General features: G+C 39.7%; 1 protein-coding gene across 2 annotated transcripts; it reads left to right on the top strand.

The window, feature by feature from the left end:
- Window positions 1–11,502: 11,502 nt before the first annotated feature.
- On the top strand, window positions 11,503–15,852 carry irx1a (iroquois homeobox 1a). 2 transcript variants are annotated; one of them, XM_042755509.1, is made up of 4 exons: window positions 11,507–11,922; window positions 13,219–14,152; window positions 14,388–14,460; window positions 15,348–15,852. In XM_042755509.1, the coding sequence occupies exons 1-4, from the start codon at window positions 11,686–11,688 to the stop codon at window positions 15,403–15,405; spliced, it is 1,302 nt and encodes a 433-aa protein (XP_042611443.1). In that variant the 5' UTR covers window positions 11,507–11,685; the 3' UTR covers window positions 15,406–15,852. The 2 variants fall into 2 exon arrangements, with proteins under 2 accessions (XP_042611442.1, XP_042611443.1); XM_042755508.1 differs by lacking the exon at window positions 14,388–14,460 and having other exon boundaries at window positions 11,503–11,922.
- The last annotated feature ends 1,150 nt before the right edge of the window (window positions 15,853–17,002 follow it).

Below are 17,002 nucleotides of genomic sequence, written 5' to 3'. Positions count from 1 at the left end.
TCGAGTCATATTTCGGTCAGTATGCGTCGTGATTCTTTTCATATAAAAACAAGAGAGGCGAGTTGATCAGAAATCCTCTGACTCAGTCCGATTGGTTTGGAGAACACAAGGCCGACGTCACGGGGAACGGTGCAGTGATTTAGCCGCACTGATACGATCAGGTGGAGGAGAGCGAGAGCGAGTCAGAGTGCTCTATAATAAGAGAGCATATAATGAAGTGAATGGCAGCCCAACAGCTCTGACGCCGCTCTCCCTCTGTGCTCGGGCCCTTATTAACAGAGTCACAGCCCGCCATCATTATCCAGTAAAAAGCCTGATGATTGGCCGCTCGGTGGCAGGCCCCTGGTGGCTGTCTTTGTCAGCGATACGCCCGCTGTGGAGGGGGACGAGAGAGAATAGAGCTTCACTCTTTCTGTCAAAACTAGCTTGGCCAAATGTTATCATTTTAAATGCCATGAAAGCAGAGGGAGCACAGGCCTAGGGGGTTTACACATCCCCATATGCTAGTGACAGTGATACAAGTGTAATTCTAGACTATTAGAGTGACACAGAGGATCATTTCTGCCCCAGAACATGAGACAGCTGAGGGGCTTATGTGGGACAGGCTGTCACGCTATAAAAATTTAAGAAATTCTTTAACCTGGCCTGCTTGCCTGATACCTCGGCCCTCCCCACCCACCTTGAATATTTTATGGACCAAAATGATTTATTAACTTGAGACAGGTAGCGCGGCGAGAGGCCAGGTAGAGCTGGTCCAGGACTGCGGGGTGAGACCGACGGGGTGCTTCATCTATCAGAAAAGAGCTCGGAGAGGCTGGGAAGCTCATTTGTAACTGGCGGCTAATGGCAGTGCTTCGTCCACGGGTTACCGGGCGGAGCGGGCCAGTTTAACAGGACCCAAAGAAATGATTAGAAAGTCAAATCAAAAGTGTATTCCCCATGAATCACATTTAAATATCAGAATAAACCATTTATGGACTTAATCTACATGGCATGTTGTTAAACTGGCAGATCAATTTATTTGGCAGACGCACTCATTTATAGTGCATTCAAGGTATATCAATATGTGAGACAGGGCTTCATCTACAAGCAGTGCAGGTAAGTATGTAATTCCCTCCCAATATGATACCTTGTTGCACAAGACCTTATTCCTTAAATCCAGATTTAGATTTATTTATAGTGCATTTTCTCTAAGACACACAGTAACATTGGAAGGATTGTTTTATTTATTTATTTATTTATTGAAAGATTGAACTAATCTAGTGAAAGATTAATACAATTTAATAGAAGCAATTTCTATGTGACTATCTGTTAAAATGTAATTTATTCCTGTGATCAAAGCTGAATTTTTTAGCATCATTACTCCAGTCTTCAGTGTCACATGATTTTCAGAAATCAATCTAATATGCTGATTTACTGCTCAAGAAACATTTATTTATTATTTTCAATCTTGAAAACAGTTGTGCTACTTTATATTTTGTGATAAATTTTATTTTTCATGTTCCTTTGTTTAATAGAATGTTCACAAGAAAAAGATTTATTTGTAAAATAAATATTTTGTAACATTATAATCTTTACATTATAATCTTTTAATGTAAAGGCACTTTTGATCAGTGTAATACATCCTTGTTAAGTTTAGGTATGGGGTAGGATTAGGGATTTAGAATATGGTCATGCAGAATAAATGCTTTAAAAGTACTAATAAACAGCCAATATGTTAATAATAGGCATGCTAATAAGAAACTAGTTAATAGTGAGAACTAGTCGCTATACTAAAGTGTTACCAAATGTACTAATCCTGAACTTTCACTGTAGTGCAATTCTACATTATTTGCACATTATTTATTAGGGATGCAATAAAAGCAACTTATAGTGCACATTAGAGTCTCGTGTCAGTGGTGTTGTGCAGAATTAGTCTATTGCAGCGATAATCCAACGGTTTTAAGCATACTCATTGCTCATGATGTGCCCATGAGGGCTTTATGACATCTAATCCTACAGATAATGAAGCCTCTAATGCCTTTCATTCACGGTTGAATTTAACCCAGGCACTCTCTGTCCATCTCACATTCGTCATTCAAGCCTCTGCGCGGCTCACTGCAATCGACAGCGTTTGGCCAACAATGTCAAAAGGGTCAGCGAGGACCCGACGTCGGAGAGAGTGGGGAGAATGAAAAACAGCCCTCAGCACCATCTGAATGCAGCATCCATAGATCGCACCAGACTGGCACAGTGGCCCGTTGGGATGGCCAGAGAACAAAAGGCGTCCTTCTGCTAATTGACTGCAAAATTAGCCGGGCTTCCCAGTGGGACCAGCGCAAGACAGCAGCAGATGGAGCCAGACTGGACACTCTGGTGGAAAGAGCTCTCCCAACCTGCTGAGAGCCTGCCCACAATTATGGGTCACAACACTTCTTGTTTAACAGAATGCAGTGAAGCACCAAAATCAGGGCGGAGGATTTAAAGGTCAGGGACCCAAAGTGCGGGATGCAGGCGGTCGAGAGCACCATTGTGACCGAGGATCTGTTCTTTATGCCTTGGGATATGCAATTGTCACCTTTAGAGATTTCAAGAGGCATTGGAGTGTTTAAAATGTAGGTAGCTCTGGGGCTTAATTTCAATGACTCGAATGCACAACCAAAGATAAGTCATTTACAAATATTTTCTCCCCAAACCTGGAGTTCTGAAAGGCTTCAAATGCCTCCCAGGGCTTCTGTGGTGTCACTGAACGAAAAGCGCCTCAAATGACTTTAGACTGCGTATACCCTTTCTTGCAAAGTCAAATTCAAATCATAGCAGAAGTTTGTAAGGAGAACGGTGAGAAGTATCTCAAGCGTCAAGTTGCGGGAGCAGATGAAAGGCGGGAGAGGACAGGCTAAATATTTGGCAGTCTTCACAGAGGCCTGTTAAAGGGAGCGGAGCAGCGTTCCCCAACCCTTGAATAAACAAGTAGCTGGTGTCGCTGTGAAGTTGAATTACATAGCTCAAAGCGCTTTCTTCCACTGGCAAAAAGCGTTCCCCTTTCTAGGGATTACTCTGAGGAATGTATTTACTGTTTTTCTCCCTCGCTCGCTCTCCCCCATAAAGGATATATGGAAATCAGAGGGCTACAGACACCACTCAGAAGCCGTTTTGAAAATCCCAGAAAGGTGGAGAGAAAACTATATTGTCCTTTTGAGGCGGGTGGATGCTTTCCACTCCACCTCACCATGACTGTCATAGTAATCTGATATGACAAATTCACATACAGTGGATTAGCGAGCACCGGAGAAAGCCAGAGCGCTTAATATTTGTTGATGTCGCTTTTATCTGGCGGCTCTGTGTCCTGGGTCCGCAGTTACCTTGGCGATGAGGATATAACCGAAATTCCGAGGAGATGGGCGCTCCTGGAAATTCCGGGGGCCGCTGTCGCCACGATCTTTGATGTTCCCGAACTCTTGATGTCAGGCTATGAAAAACGCTTAGCTCGATTTAAGCCTCTCGCAAAAAAGGGCTAACAACTGTAATTAAATCATTAAATTCTTGTCTACGCTTCACAGAGCATAGAGAAAATTAACTTCCCACCAACCTCATTTTCTACTTGAACATGAAATAATGATTTTTTGCTCACATAATTACAAAGCTAACATCTGATAGAGTCAGCATCCAGGGGGATTATCACATGCATGAGTATTAGACCTCATTACCAGCTTGACTGGAAAATTATTACATCTTGTAATTGGATGGTGAGATTTATATACAGATTGGCCGGGTTTCTGTAAGATTGTAATTACAGGCTTCATTGGTTCGCTACTTATCGGAACTTCACAGAGAAAACAACTGCTAGAATGAAATGAGCATTTCATTAACCTATAGCCTTATCATGGGAAAACCTGTGTAACGCTCATGTATGCATTAACATAAATAGGATCGTTCATTTCTCCGGCAGATAGGGCCGAGCCCGAGTTTTTGGCGAGCCGGCCGGGAGGGGTCACAGGGGGCCCCGCGGTCGTCTCATTTGCCTCTCCTAATCCATGTAGATGGAGGGAGAAAACAGTAAATTAGTTGTCTATTTCACCAGGATGAACTCAATACATCTACTACTTAAAGACTAACCGGCTGTGAAAGCGCCGGAGCTTCGGCCGCGGTGTCTCCTCTGATGTTATTTTCGCTGTTAACAAAATCTCTGGCCTTGTTCCCTGCCCGAATACAACAGCAGCTGGAGATTGGATGCCCACATAAATAACCCCCTTACACAATGACACTGCAGGATCGATCCAGATTTGATGGGTACTCACACAAAGGCAAGGGGGAGGGGAGCGCCAGAGCACAAGGAGGAGGAGGAGTGGGGCTGCTGGGGCCAGTGGGGCTAAAATAAAATTGTTCAATTACTGAGCAAACACTATTTTTCTTACTTTAACAAGAGATTTCACGGTGCGCTCCGTGAGTCTCTGGCCCAGCTGAGTATCTCTAATGCCGGCATTACCCGGCTCCAATCAGCTGGGCCCTTGAAATGGACTTGTTATTGAACCTTATTGTTTGGATGCCTTTTTTCAGCTGGGATCAATGCTGCCTTTACTATGGAGCTGATACAAAACCAGGGGATGCAACCTGCCGCCCCCTCGGGCCAGAACCCCGGATGATCCACCTGAGAGCATTCAGCCCTGAGCGAAAGTGACACGATGCTGGACGGAGGAATGAACTCTGGCAGGCCGTCCATGCCAAACCCCTCCATCCCCCCCATTCTGTAACCTTGTACGCGACGAGCGGCTTCATAGATGCTGACAGTTCAATGAGGCACGCTGACTTAGTCCAGTGCATCCCTTTGTGCCTGAAGGTGAATGAGTAATCTAGAGTTGAAAGAAATCTGTGTGTTTGCTTAACACGCCTCATAGGACATGGAGCCTCGCTGATTATTAGATGTTTGATCGTAACAGTTTGTGGTTCACCTGGAGATAATGCTCCAGATCTAACAACACTGATAACTACAAACCTGATCATGTGAAGACACGCTAATATGAGGCCAGTGTGAAACTACTTTTGACTTTGCTTTTATTTAAATGTAAATGAGCAAAAAAGAGAGAGAAAAAAACTTATCTGATCTAAAGATGGATGAGTGTGATAAGAAGAGGATAATAAAGACAAACGGATGATTAGTGAGAGCTAAAACAGGATTTAGTTCAATGAAGCAGATTTGAAACATATAAAATGTCAAAGTTAACTTAAAAGTGCAACTCTCCTTTAAATTCTGTCCCAAGATATCATGATATCAAAGTCTGCATACACACAAATCCATCATTTGGGCAGGCCTTCTTTAAAAATCAATTAACAGACTTGCATGCTCTGTATCATGTTTTGGATGTGCGTCTGCATATGTGTTCTGTGTGTTCAAATAAATATCTTAAGGGTAAATTTAGCACATTCACTAAAATGAATAGATTGTACAAGTGTAAAAGCTAAACGATCTCTGAAAAACCTCCATTCAAATGCAGAATTTTGTAATCATTTTTTAAACATTTTCAGGAAGCTTTCAACAGAAGTTGACAAAAAAAAAAAAAAAAAAAAAAAAAAAAAGAAAAGCTGTCCTAGTTCTGCTCATACACTTCAGTGATATTGTGGAGGTGTTGGTTTGGATTAAGTGAGGTGCTTGAGATTTAAACGCAGGCCACCTGATGTCTTTTATCAGCCTACAATCTGTGGTGAGAGGAGGCCTCCATTTAACAAACCATTACAACTGAAAGAGCCATAAAAGACTAATGCACATAAACACAGCCATTCTGTCTATTAATTACCTCTGGCCCTGTGGCAGTGAGGGTACTTAACCTCCACTAGATCACATGGTGATATGTTTTCCTTAGAAATGAGCCAAAACAATTAACATCCCCTCTCACATTTCTCTGCCTCTCTTTTTCTCTCAGTAGCCAATCGCTTCAGAGAGGTGACCCACCCGCTAATCAGCATTGACAATGCCCTTTGGGATGGCCAGCACCCCGGCCAGCCTTTGATATGTGAGCATGCTGGGACGGCCGAGTGGATGGATTGGAGTAGGTTTTGTTGCCATTTTCCTAAAACCCTGCAAGTGTTTCAAGAGATGTGGGATCCAGGGAGAAAGACACTGATAACCCAAACACACAGCCAAAACTACCAGCCCAAACTAACTAGTTAACTTTGAGGAATAAAATGGACGTGAACTCCAGAAGCACAGAGTAGGCAAATTTTTGAAAGTCAGTTTCTGCTGACAAACACAAACCTAAACATTTTAGCTAAAAAAAAAAAAAAAAAAAAAAAAACACGCAACTGAACAGTTTCGCCATTTTTGCTTAAAAAAATGACTGAAACATCATTAAAGATTTAAGGACACACCATTTGCAGGATATATATATATATATATATATATATATATATATATATATATATATATATAGTATAAAATTATATGACAACCTTATATGAAAACATATGACAACCTGCCCCAACCTGACATTTATGAAAAATACCCTAACCTTTTGTATTCACCTTATTACAAAAACTAAATAAATATAAATAAATACATATATACATACAATATTGAAATTTTAAAATCGACAGACATTATCTTTGAGACTAATATGCAAATCCCCTAAATAGAAATTTTTTCAGAGTTTTCACTCAAGATCTTATAGTTACTGAAACATAGATCTTGTGATAACTAGCCCCAGATTCCCCTACATATTGATTTGTTTTTGAAATTTTAGATGCAGTTGTCAGGTGAAAAAAAAAATCATATAAAAACATTCTACTGTTAATCTGGCAGCTGTGTTTTAGCACACAGACTATAGAATGTACTAGTCATGTGATATAATTCCAAATACTATTCATTTTTACATTGTGTTAATGCATTTTTATTTAAATATAAGGAACAAAAACATAATTTGTTCTCTGATCAAATAATAATACTAATTTGTAATATTATTTTATGTGGTCAAGCAAATAAAATAATATAAAAGTTACAGATAAATGCACTATAATATATATTTTATGCTTCCGTCCCTTTCTGGCGAATTTGCAATTGAGTGGAAAGTTTGCAGGCAAGTGCCAAACTAGCAGATGCCCAGTAGTGTAGCAGATTCACTGCCAAGGTGTTGCTACAACGAGGTAAAATCTCTTTCCATATGCTCTGCTGTCAGCCGCACACACTGCACTCTGGCCTCATGACATTTCCACACACGTCTTTTATTAGCCTGAAATTCCCTCTTTCCATACCTGGGTGTGGTTCAAGCATTCCTCTCAAATTCCTGGAGCAGGACTCTAATAAGGCATTTAACTGCTCTCCGGTTTATTGCAGTGTTGGGGGATATTTGGGGTTATTGGATAAACTTTATTTGTGGGCTGGGAGCGAACGGCACATTGTGATGGTTGGTGGTAACTGCTTTCTTCCGAATTTAGCTGGACTAGATTTCAGCACATATAATTTGTTAATCTCTCCTGGGCGAGAGGGGCATACCAGAGATTTTTAACCTCATGTCAATTCGCCAAAGACAGAAGAGGACAATAGGGGACAGTCTTGTGTGGTCCAGCAGGCCGCTGACGTGTTAACAGTTCCCAACATTGATAATCTCAAGGCATTCCCAATCTGCTGAAGGATCCTGGGCATTTTCATCAGTTATGATTCCACACACATTCACTGCACCATTGCATTAGATTCAGTGATATGTTTAACACATCCTTCATAAAAATCAAGATAATAGTTTCTTAAAACCATGCAGTACTTGATATTTTCAATTTGCATTGCACATTACATTTTGAGTAGATACATATAAAGCTGAAATGATAAATAAAATAATAATAATAATAATAATAATAATAATAATAAAAAAGCATCATCCAGTGATTATTCTTACAGACACATGAGCCCGGCCATAATTAGCTCACAAGCTGAGATGCACACAGTCTGTGCAGCCAAGATTGTGGATCATAGGCCTGTTAAATCAGTGCACTTGCAGCGTCTCTCCCAAAAAGCATAAAATGTTACAATGATTGTTGGTGCTGAAAGTCGGTGCAAAAGCTCCATTTGACCACTGCTGACTCAAGCCTGGCTCTGGTCATCTTTGAGTCCAGAGGGGATTTACTCAGTAACCATGGTTGGGAGAGATGTCCTGGTTCCCTTTAATAGCATTAAGGGTTCAAACCGTTAGGGCTGTAATCTAGAGAGAGAAGAGACTCCAGTGCATGTCTTTGATCTCATTGCTTTTGGCTGTTAAAAGTTGACAGTTTAGTTGAATGCCATTCCCTGCTTTCATTTGTGATACATGAGTTTCACAGTGTTGTAAGAATTGCCCTACACCTGTACTTAAAGAATGTACATTGACATGCTTGAGAAACGCATTGATTTTTGAGTTCTATGAAATCCAAACACAAACAGGAGTCTGTGCTGCAAGATCTGACTCATGAAGCTTGCATGCAGATGACAGAAATGGTCTGAAAGAAATACCATTTTTTGTTGGTTGTTTTCAATCCATTTTTGCATTAATGGGAAAGTGAGCTTGTATAAGAAAGCTAAGACAAAGAGTGTTTATATTACAATGACACTCAGACAGCAGCAGAGTCACTGTACAGCAAACCTGAAACCTTTCAGATTCTGAATATAAAACAGCACATGCAACTCCACCATGAAAATGTGTGCTTCTCTTGTTGTTGTTTTGAAATGGTTTAAACGTCTATTTTTTTCCTAGTCTAAAAAAGCAACTTTAACCTTTGAAATATGCAGAATACAGCACTGTAATCACTGCTCTGCTAAACTAAGGTTTGCTATTTTTATGACAGAAGAAGAGCAGAAAAATAAAAGCTTGCTTAAAGGCATGTGTACTAGTGTACCTAACATAATTTATACATATGTGTGTACACATGCACGCCTGTCACTGCAAACACATGCATGCTATAATTTTCATCTTGCACAGATACATACATATATATATATATATATATATATATATATATATATATATATATATATTATATATATATATATATATATATATATATATATATATGAAGAAGAGAGAGAGAGAGAGAGAGAGAGAGAGAGACTATATAGATATATATATATATATATATATATATATATATATATATATATATATATATATATATATATATATATTTTTTTTTTTTTTTTTTTTTTTTTTTTTAATAACTTGTCTTAGAGGAGAACATGCTACAGGTATCCAGTGAAGTTGCATGGGTATCTCGCTGTTGCAGTTGCAGGGAAGGTGATAATGGGACTTTAACAAGCCCCATAAATCAGTTAAGTGTGAACAGGCTTTATTGCCGATAGATTACACGTGCCTTTGTTTGACGAGGGTCAAACTTCAACCCCTTTACAATTTATTTTCCCTGTTGACCCGAAAAAAAGAAACTTGATATGATAGACTTTGATTTTTTTTTTTTTTTTTTTAAATAGAAAAATTAAAATGAAGTAAGCGGGCATTTATAAAATCTAAAAATACGTGCTTTCAGTAAATAGTATATTATTAAAATAGGCTATGTGTGACCTTACACTGTTACACTGCTCATTAATAAAATATACAAAATGTAAAAAAAAATATATATATATCTAAATGACATAAAATGTTTTAGTTATTATTATTTTTTTTTTAAAGAAGCGAGTAATTGAGCAGCCCTAACTTTTTTCTCAAGATTGAATGTCCTTTCCTAACGTCTCTGTCTTCGTCGTTTGGAGATATTTTCAGTGTCATATCTGCATGATCTTCAGCTCTGCGCGTTTCCAGCGGGTTATCACCAGTGCCATTCCTCCTTCTGTCTGATGTGTTCCTCTGATTGGCATCAGTGCCCTCAGATATTTTCAACAGATCCTCCACTCGCGGCCATCTGGGGCAGATCACAATCACTGGCTTCATCTGAGCCGTTAAAGTATTAAATCCACTATATCCTTTCAGCGAGCACAACTTTAGAAGCGCTTGAGCAGCGACCCCGCGACAGAACGAGTCCAGGACCCCGGAGCCGAGCAGAGCGCACTTAGTTCGGTTAGAGGGAAAAACTCGTTTAACGCACGCATTTAATATCTCGACTGAATTATAATAATTCAAATTGTCGATTTTATTTGCAAGTTTAAATTATTATTATTAGCTATTAATAGTAAATAAAAATGGCCATGTTCGAAATGGCAATTCGAAAATCACATCTTGTAAATCTGTAAATGTATCCCGATTTTCTGAAGAACATCAACGCCTAGCGTGTTTATTATACGTTGCATATATTAAGCAAAGGCAGTTCATTATTATTAGAGGGAGGTATTCTGGTAAAGATGTGGCAGGATTAGTGGGATTATTGTTACCGCACACACATTAAATCACAAACTGTTAGACCACAGGCGATCCCTTTATCTGTCATGACTATTAGCTGTTAGTTGTATTAATAATTTTGGGGGTTTTGTGGCTAAATGGCGCTCGTGTGCATGTTAATGAAGTGCTCACGATTATTCACGACATCACCTCGTTCAGTATTTAACAAAGAAACATAAATACAAAGTCCCCAACGCCCCCCACCCCCGTGTGTATGCTTGTAAGTGCCTCTGGGTTATAAGTGTGTGTGTGTGTGTGTGTGTGTGAGGAAGAGAGAGAGAGAGAGAGGGAGAGAGAGAGGGAAGAGAAAGACGTGTTAGAATGTTTTAGACTATTTGGCACACATTGTCTGTCCTGATTGCCAATAGCGATATCAATTAATTAATCTGTTTTACCAACGAAAAAAAAAAAAAAAAAAAAAAAAAAAGAAAAAACAACAACTGTTGTTTCGCATAATTATAGTCTACATCAGTCAAAGGTCGTTTGAAAGTTCATGCAGTAGAAACTGTATTTTTGTCAGTACCAAAAAGGATAATGGAAAAACAAATTCATGAGGTTTAGAGTATGGAAAAACACATCTTTAATTATTTAAGCTCAATCCAAAAAAACAGTACAGCCAGTGTTTCATTTGAATAATTGAATTCAGAGAATTCAGAAAATATACAGTATATATACTATATATACTATATACTATATATATATATATATATATATATATATATATATATATATATATATATATATATATATATATATATATATATATATCAATAACTCCGTACACAATAGCAATCACTCAAAAAAAAAAAAAAAAAAAACACCTTGAAAAGAACACAGCTGTTTGATCGTCAATACCTTATGAAGATCAGTGTCATCACGAGTGTTGCTTTAATTCTCCAGTGTTTATAAGAATTATGAGCCATTCAAATAAGTTCCGCGTGCCTATCAGTGCATTTCCCCAGTGCTGGGCAGCTGTAAAATCGTGTAGACAGGTTGTCACACTACAGTGAATGGATTCTAATGCTAAACATTTAACATACAATCCTCCAAACAGTGCAAAAGTGGCCCTGGCCAATGCACTAACCACATGCGCCAACGAGGAGGAGCCTGGGACGCCAATCAAAGCATCAACTTCAAATTGTATCTGAGAGATCAGCCCAGGACCTAGGGGCAGAGACATCAGTTGGAGCTCAATTGTTGATCTGATCACATCCGACGGTCTTGCTGCAAAAGAGAAGCTGAGATTTAAAGACGAGCGTTTCGCATTCTCACTCTGTGCTGCTCGAGAGAGAGAAACTCTTTCACTTCTTGCTTTGGTGGGCTATTTGCTTTTTGCCTCGTTTTGGCTTGCGACGTGGCGAAGGAGATGTCTTTCCCCCAGCTGGGTTACCCGCAGTATTTAAGTGCCTCCCAGGCGGTGTACGGAGGTGATCGGCCGGGAGTGCTGACTCCGTCGTCCCGCGGAGGGAGCGCTGAGATCGGGGGGAGCGCGTCGGCGGCCGCCGCTGCCGTGTCCTCGGTGCTGGGCATGTACCCCTACGCACACAACTACAGCGCCTTTCTGCCTTACACCAGCGCCGATCTGGCTCTTTTCTCCCAGATGGTAAGAAAATCAGATGTACTTTCACGAAAGCTGCTCGCTTTTGTTTTGCCTTTTATTGCTTTTATTCTGCGAGCGTCCGGTAGATGATCGCCAACCCGTTTTTTGGGGGGATTGTCACACATGCGAGAAGAATGTAATTTAAGCTTGCAAAGTGCGTGGGAAGTTTCTTTTTAACATTTAGATTAGGCTGTCTAAAAATGACATTATGGATTTGGCACGCATAAAATTCAAAATACCTACAATTCTTTCCGACCGCCATTTTCCACCGTAAGAAAAGTTTTATCTCGGCTCGGGTTTGGAGTTGAAGGACAGCTGTGCGGGGTTTTCGTCAAAACACGAATTGTGTACCAGATTTCTACGTTTGAAAATACGCTATAATTCTTATTAAGCTACATTTTCAATTTAACGATTCGTTTAAATTGTTTCGATCGAGAATTTTGATATTCGCGCCGGAAAACAATGTAAAACGAATTATTGTTTGAAACGATCCTGCGGGCTCAGAAACTGTTTTACAGTTTATTACATCGCGCCTTCTTGTTTTGTACTAAATTATAATAATATTATTAATTAAAAAGGGGACAAAAAGAGGTGATGTTGATGCATGTGATGCTTTTCGTTGCATTTCCCCCGAAAAATAAAGATATTGACAGTGAGAGTTATTAATCAGTTGTGCCTTTCCCGAACCAATAACAATTCATTTCAAAGTGCAAGCATGAATCTCTTTTGCATGGACAATTTATTAAAATTATATAAACATTATTTAATTCTTAGGGTAAGAAAAAGGAGAAATATTTTTCCTCACAGTTCTAGTATTTTTCTAGTATACAGGCTATCAAACATTGTAGTGTATTAACGTCGTTTGTTAAATAACGTTATATAAATACAAATAATAATGTCGGTAATATGCTAAGGCCTGTAGGTCATGAGCGAACCTTGCGTTAAATATACACTTAATTATAATCACATCGGACTGGAAATAATCCGTCATTCTGTCTCATTTTCCATAATGCCATTCTCATTCAATTTGGGATAATATTTATGCATCAGTCTTTCGTGTTATCACTATCTGTGGCCTAGCTTTTTATATAACAATACTGGTCAAAGGTCAAAAAAAAACTTTGGTTTATAAAAGACTGAATTAAGAAGAAATTGCTGATAATTCTGCAAGAGAAACTGAAAGTTCGACATGGCATTTTGCCACAGCACATTCCCGAATTTAAGTGTGCGCTTTGTCGTGTGTGATAAATGCCCTATATATGATATTTTATTCTCTTTTCCTTGTCGATCTCATTGTAGGGCTCTCAGTACGATTTAAAAGACAGTCCTGGCGTGCACCCCGCCAGCTTCGCTGCCCACACGAGCCCGGCCTTCTACCCCTACGGTCAGTTCCAGTACGGAGACCCCTCGAGGCCCAAGAACGCCACGCGGGAGAGCACCAGCACTCTGAAGGCCTGGCTCAACGAGCACAGGAAGAACCCCTACCCCACCAAAGGAGAGAAGATCATGCTGGCCATCATCACCAAGATGACCCTCACGCAGGTGTCCACCTGGTTCGCCAACGCCAGAAGAAGACTCAAGAAGGAGAACAAGGTGACCTGGGGCAGAAGCAAAGAGGACGAAGACGCCAACATTTTTGGGAGCGACAACGAGGGGGACGCCGAGAAGAACGAAGACGAGGAGGAAATAGATTTGGAGAGCATAGATATCGACAAGATCGACGACAACGACGGAGATCAAAGCAACGAGGAGGACGAGGAGAAGCGCGGGGAGCTCGAGGCCTTCGAGAAATCCAAATCCGACGCCATTTCCGGCAGCAAAGAGCCGTCGGACGGAAACAACAACAACACCAGGGTTCTGTCGCCGGGTCGCCAGGGAGGTTTTCCAGTTCCGGTTAGCAATAAGCCCAAAATATGGTCGTTGGCAGAAACCGCGACCAGTCCCGATAGCTTGCAGAAACCTACGTCACCCTCGGTTCCCGCCACTCACCCGGCCTTCCTGCCGAGCCACGGACTGTACACGTGCCAGATCGGGAAGTTCCACAACTGGACCAATGGCGCGTTCCTGGGCCAGAACTCCCTGCTGAACGTGCGGTCGTTCCTGGGCGTCAGTCAGCATCACCACAATCACCCGGTCCACTCACAGCAGCAGCAGCACTCGTCGGCGGTGGCGTCATCCATGGCAGCCGTGAACAGTGAGAAGGCGCCAGAGGACCTGAGCCCGAAACACATAGGTATGCGTGAATCCCATTCGGCCTGTGCATGCAGAACACACGTGACCCACATGGCGGCTCCGACATTTAAAACGTCGCTATTATTATGATGATTGTTATTATTGCTGTTACTATTTTTGTCCTCAACGTATATGCCTATAGCCTATATAATACACAATAAAACAAATAGGCCTATATCCTGCGCAAATTATAATTCCAATTTATCTAATTCCAACGATTTGTTTTTAAATCTCAGATCGGGAACATGTCCTCAGAAATGAATCACCAACACAACCTTTAAAGTCATCCTTTCGTCCTCTTCACGACAGGTAAATTTGCATTATATTCTTATTTTCTTTATTTTATTTTTTTCTAATCATTGTTCTTATTACTATTATTTTATCATTAGCGGTAGCTGGCTATCATTATACGAGATGAAACGCATCGAATGGCTGTTTTTATTTTTATTTTTTTAACCTGCTTATCGGAGAAAGACTCTTGGGATAAAGCTATTTCCTAGCAGACAGCAGAGAAAAATCTGCGCTTAGCGCTTATAATAAATAGTTGTGCTTTTCCTGGTGACAAAAGGCCACGGTTTCCCCTCCCCACACACACTCTGTGTCTCTCAGGAGAATAACTACTTATCAAGTCACCGAGGCTGTGTGCCTTTCCTAAAGACCCTTGGGGAAACTGAACCTCGGGGGAGCAGTCTTGCTCAAACTTTCCCCTTTTAAGTGCCACAATTTCAGCAGGCTCGTTGCGGGGGTTTTGGTCACTTGACTTATGGTTGTTTATGTCCTGCATAAAAGTAAATCGCCGTACTGTATTGAAAATCTGCATTTTAGACCGAAAGAGGCTTTTGTAAATTTGTATGTACATGGGAAATAATTTATTGGTTACGAAAAAAAAAAAAAAAAAAAAGTAAATTAGCTTTATAACTTACAGCAGTGTGCATTATTGGTTAGTCTACTTTCATATAAAAATCTTAAATCTCTCTCTCTCTCTCTCCATTTATATATGTATGTATGTATTGCGCAGCATTTATTGCAAAGATTTTTTTTATTATAACTATGTTATAGCTATAAGAATTATTATAGCTATATTACATCGTGTGGTAAATGTATATGTGTGTCTAATCGTGAAATGACTTCAGGCTGTTGTTGTGAAGGCAGGACATCATCACATCACATTTATTTCTCTCTGTCTGTCTCCACAGCCCCAGAAACCAGCAGGAATCGACACAGAGGGTCCTCACAGCTCTCTCTTCCGCTTGATCAAGACATTTGCACCGCACACAGGACTGAAGACACTCATAAAGGGACAATGAACACTAAAGCAGTTCATCTTAACATTCAGTTACTCTAAAACAAATGGCCGAGTTTGATTAGCGCGCGCTGGAGTTGTACATAATGCCACATGTGATCCCTTCCCTACCGTGGGACATTGCTAGGCTTATTTTGTCTTCATGTGTTGGTGTTTTCCTTTAAGGTGACCCACATTTGTAAATAGCGAGTTGACGGAGTTTGTTCAGATCATATATTTTGTCTAATAAACTAAATGAAATTATAGACAAATTCACAGGATTCTTTTGACGGGTTTTGTGGTTCGGTTCGTTTTCTGAAGAGGTTTCAGTGAAGTTACTGCATTTATGTTTCAGTTTGTCTTTTTCATTTTATTATTATTATTAGTAGTAGTATCATTAAATACATGTTTATATAATTTCATTATTAATGATCGCCGGTCTTTCTTAAAAGTGAGGAGGGAAACGCTGTCGGTTGTTTAGTTTGCATGAGGCCCAGAATGGATCTCCAGATATTTTGCGGGAGTGTTCAAATTCAATTGTTAAATGGAGCTGGCTGCAAATGCATTGAGGTGCTAATAAGAGACCAGATGGCTGCTGGCGGCGGAAAATGGACCGAAGCAGCTGGGAATATCATTAAGTAATAATGTGGGAACGCCCTGTGCAAACAAAATCAAATGGTTAAAATCTAATCTGTCAGATGAGAGAAAAAAAAAAAAAAAAAAAAAAACTCGATACGATAATAAATTATTAATTTGTCGAGGAGAGTGACATTCAGCTGTGAGGGAGTGTGTGGACTGAAGCCTTTCATCGACACTAGCGCTCATATTGCTTACGATTCATAACCTAATAATTACAATTTGTTTCACAATATTGCCGTCTTAAATAGTAGGCAAATAGTAGGCTATTCCAATTTCAAATTAAAATGTAAACCACTATTAAATAGGGTGTGTTATCTTTTTGAAAGCGAAATTAATTTATTTTCCCGTTAAATAATTCAAATACAACCACTTAGTCTATAGAACTTAATCAATAAACAAAGACGTAATAAAAAAAAATATCATCTGCTTAAGTGTGTTCAAATGGTGACTAGAGAAACTACACACAAGTGACTCATATAGAGTTTATGATATGATATGATATGATATGATATGATATGATATGATATGATATGATATGATATGCAGCTGTTTTGTCAGTCGCAGGTTACGTGATTTTGCAAGGCATTGTCAGTTATATTTAGGCTGTATTTATTTTTAAGTTAAACTTGCCCTCTGGATTTCTTGTTCCATCTAAAACTCTGAAGCAGGAAACAAGAATTTACCGAATTGCAAATAAATTAAAGCTTGCAGCGACCTCTATAGATTGGTAGAGTCATTACAGCTGGTTTACATGGGAAAATACAGCATAAATTCATAAAAATCATTTAGCATTTATTTCCTGAAAGATGAGAAAATAGTCTTACATCTGAATCAAGAGCCCTTTTGAATACTGAATATTTTACCAAGGCACTATTATATAACATATAATATTTCAGTTAGGCCTACATTATACCGAATCATTGCGTACTT

The sequence above is a fragment of the Cyprinus carpio genome, unplaced genomic scaffold (assembly GCF_018340385.1).
Source record: "Cyprinus carpio isolate SPL01 unplaced genomic scaffold, ASM1834038v1 S000006714, whole genome shotgun sequence".
In the NCBI taxonomy this organism is placed as follows: Eukaryota; Metazoa; Chordata; class Actinopteri; order Cypriniformes; family Cyprinidae; genus Cyprinus; species Cyprinus carpio.
Note: the sequence above shows the minus strand (reverse complement) of the source record. Positions and strands in the feature narration are given on the sequence as shown.

Bases quoted from the DNA above. Each gene is read 5' to 3' on its own strand.
- irx1a (XM_042755508.1), top strand. From the start codon at position 11,686: ATGTCTTTCCCCCAGCTGGGTTACCCGCAGTATTTAAGTGCCTCCCAG. The intron at 11,923-13,218 runs GTAAGAAAATCA...ATCTCATTGTAG, and splicing joins TGGCTCTTTTCTCCCAGATG to GGCTCTCAGTACGATTTAAA. The intron at 14,153-15,347 runs GTATGCGTGAAT...CTGTCTCCACAG, and splicing joins CCTGAGCCCGAAACACATAG to CCCCAGAAACCAGCAGGAAT.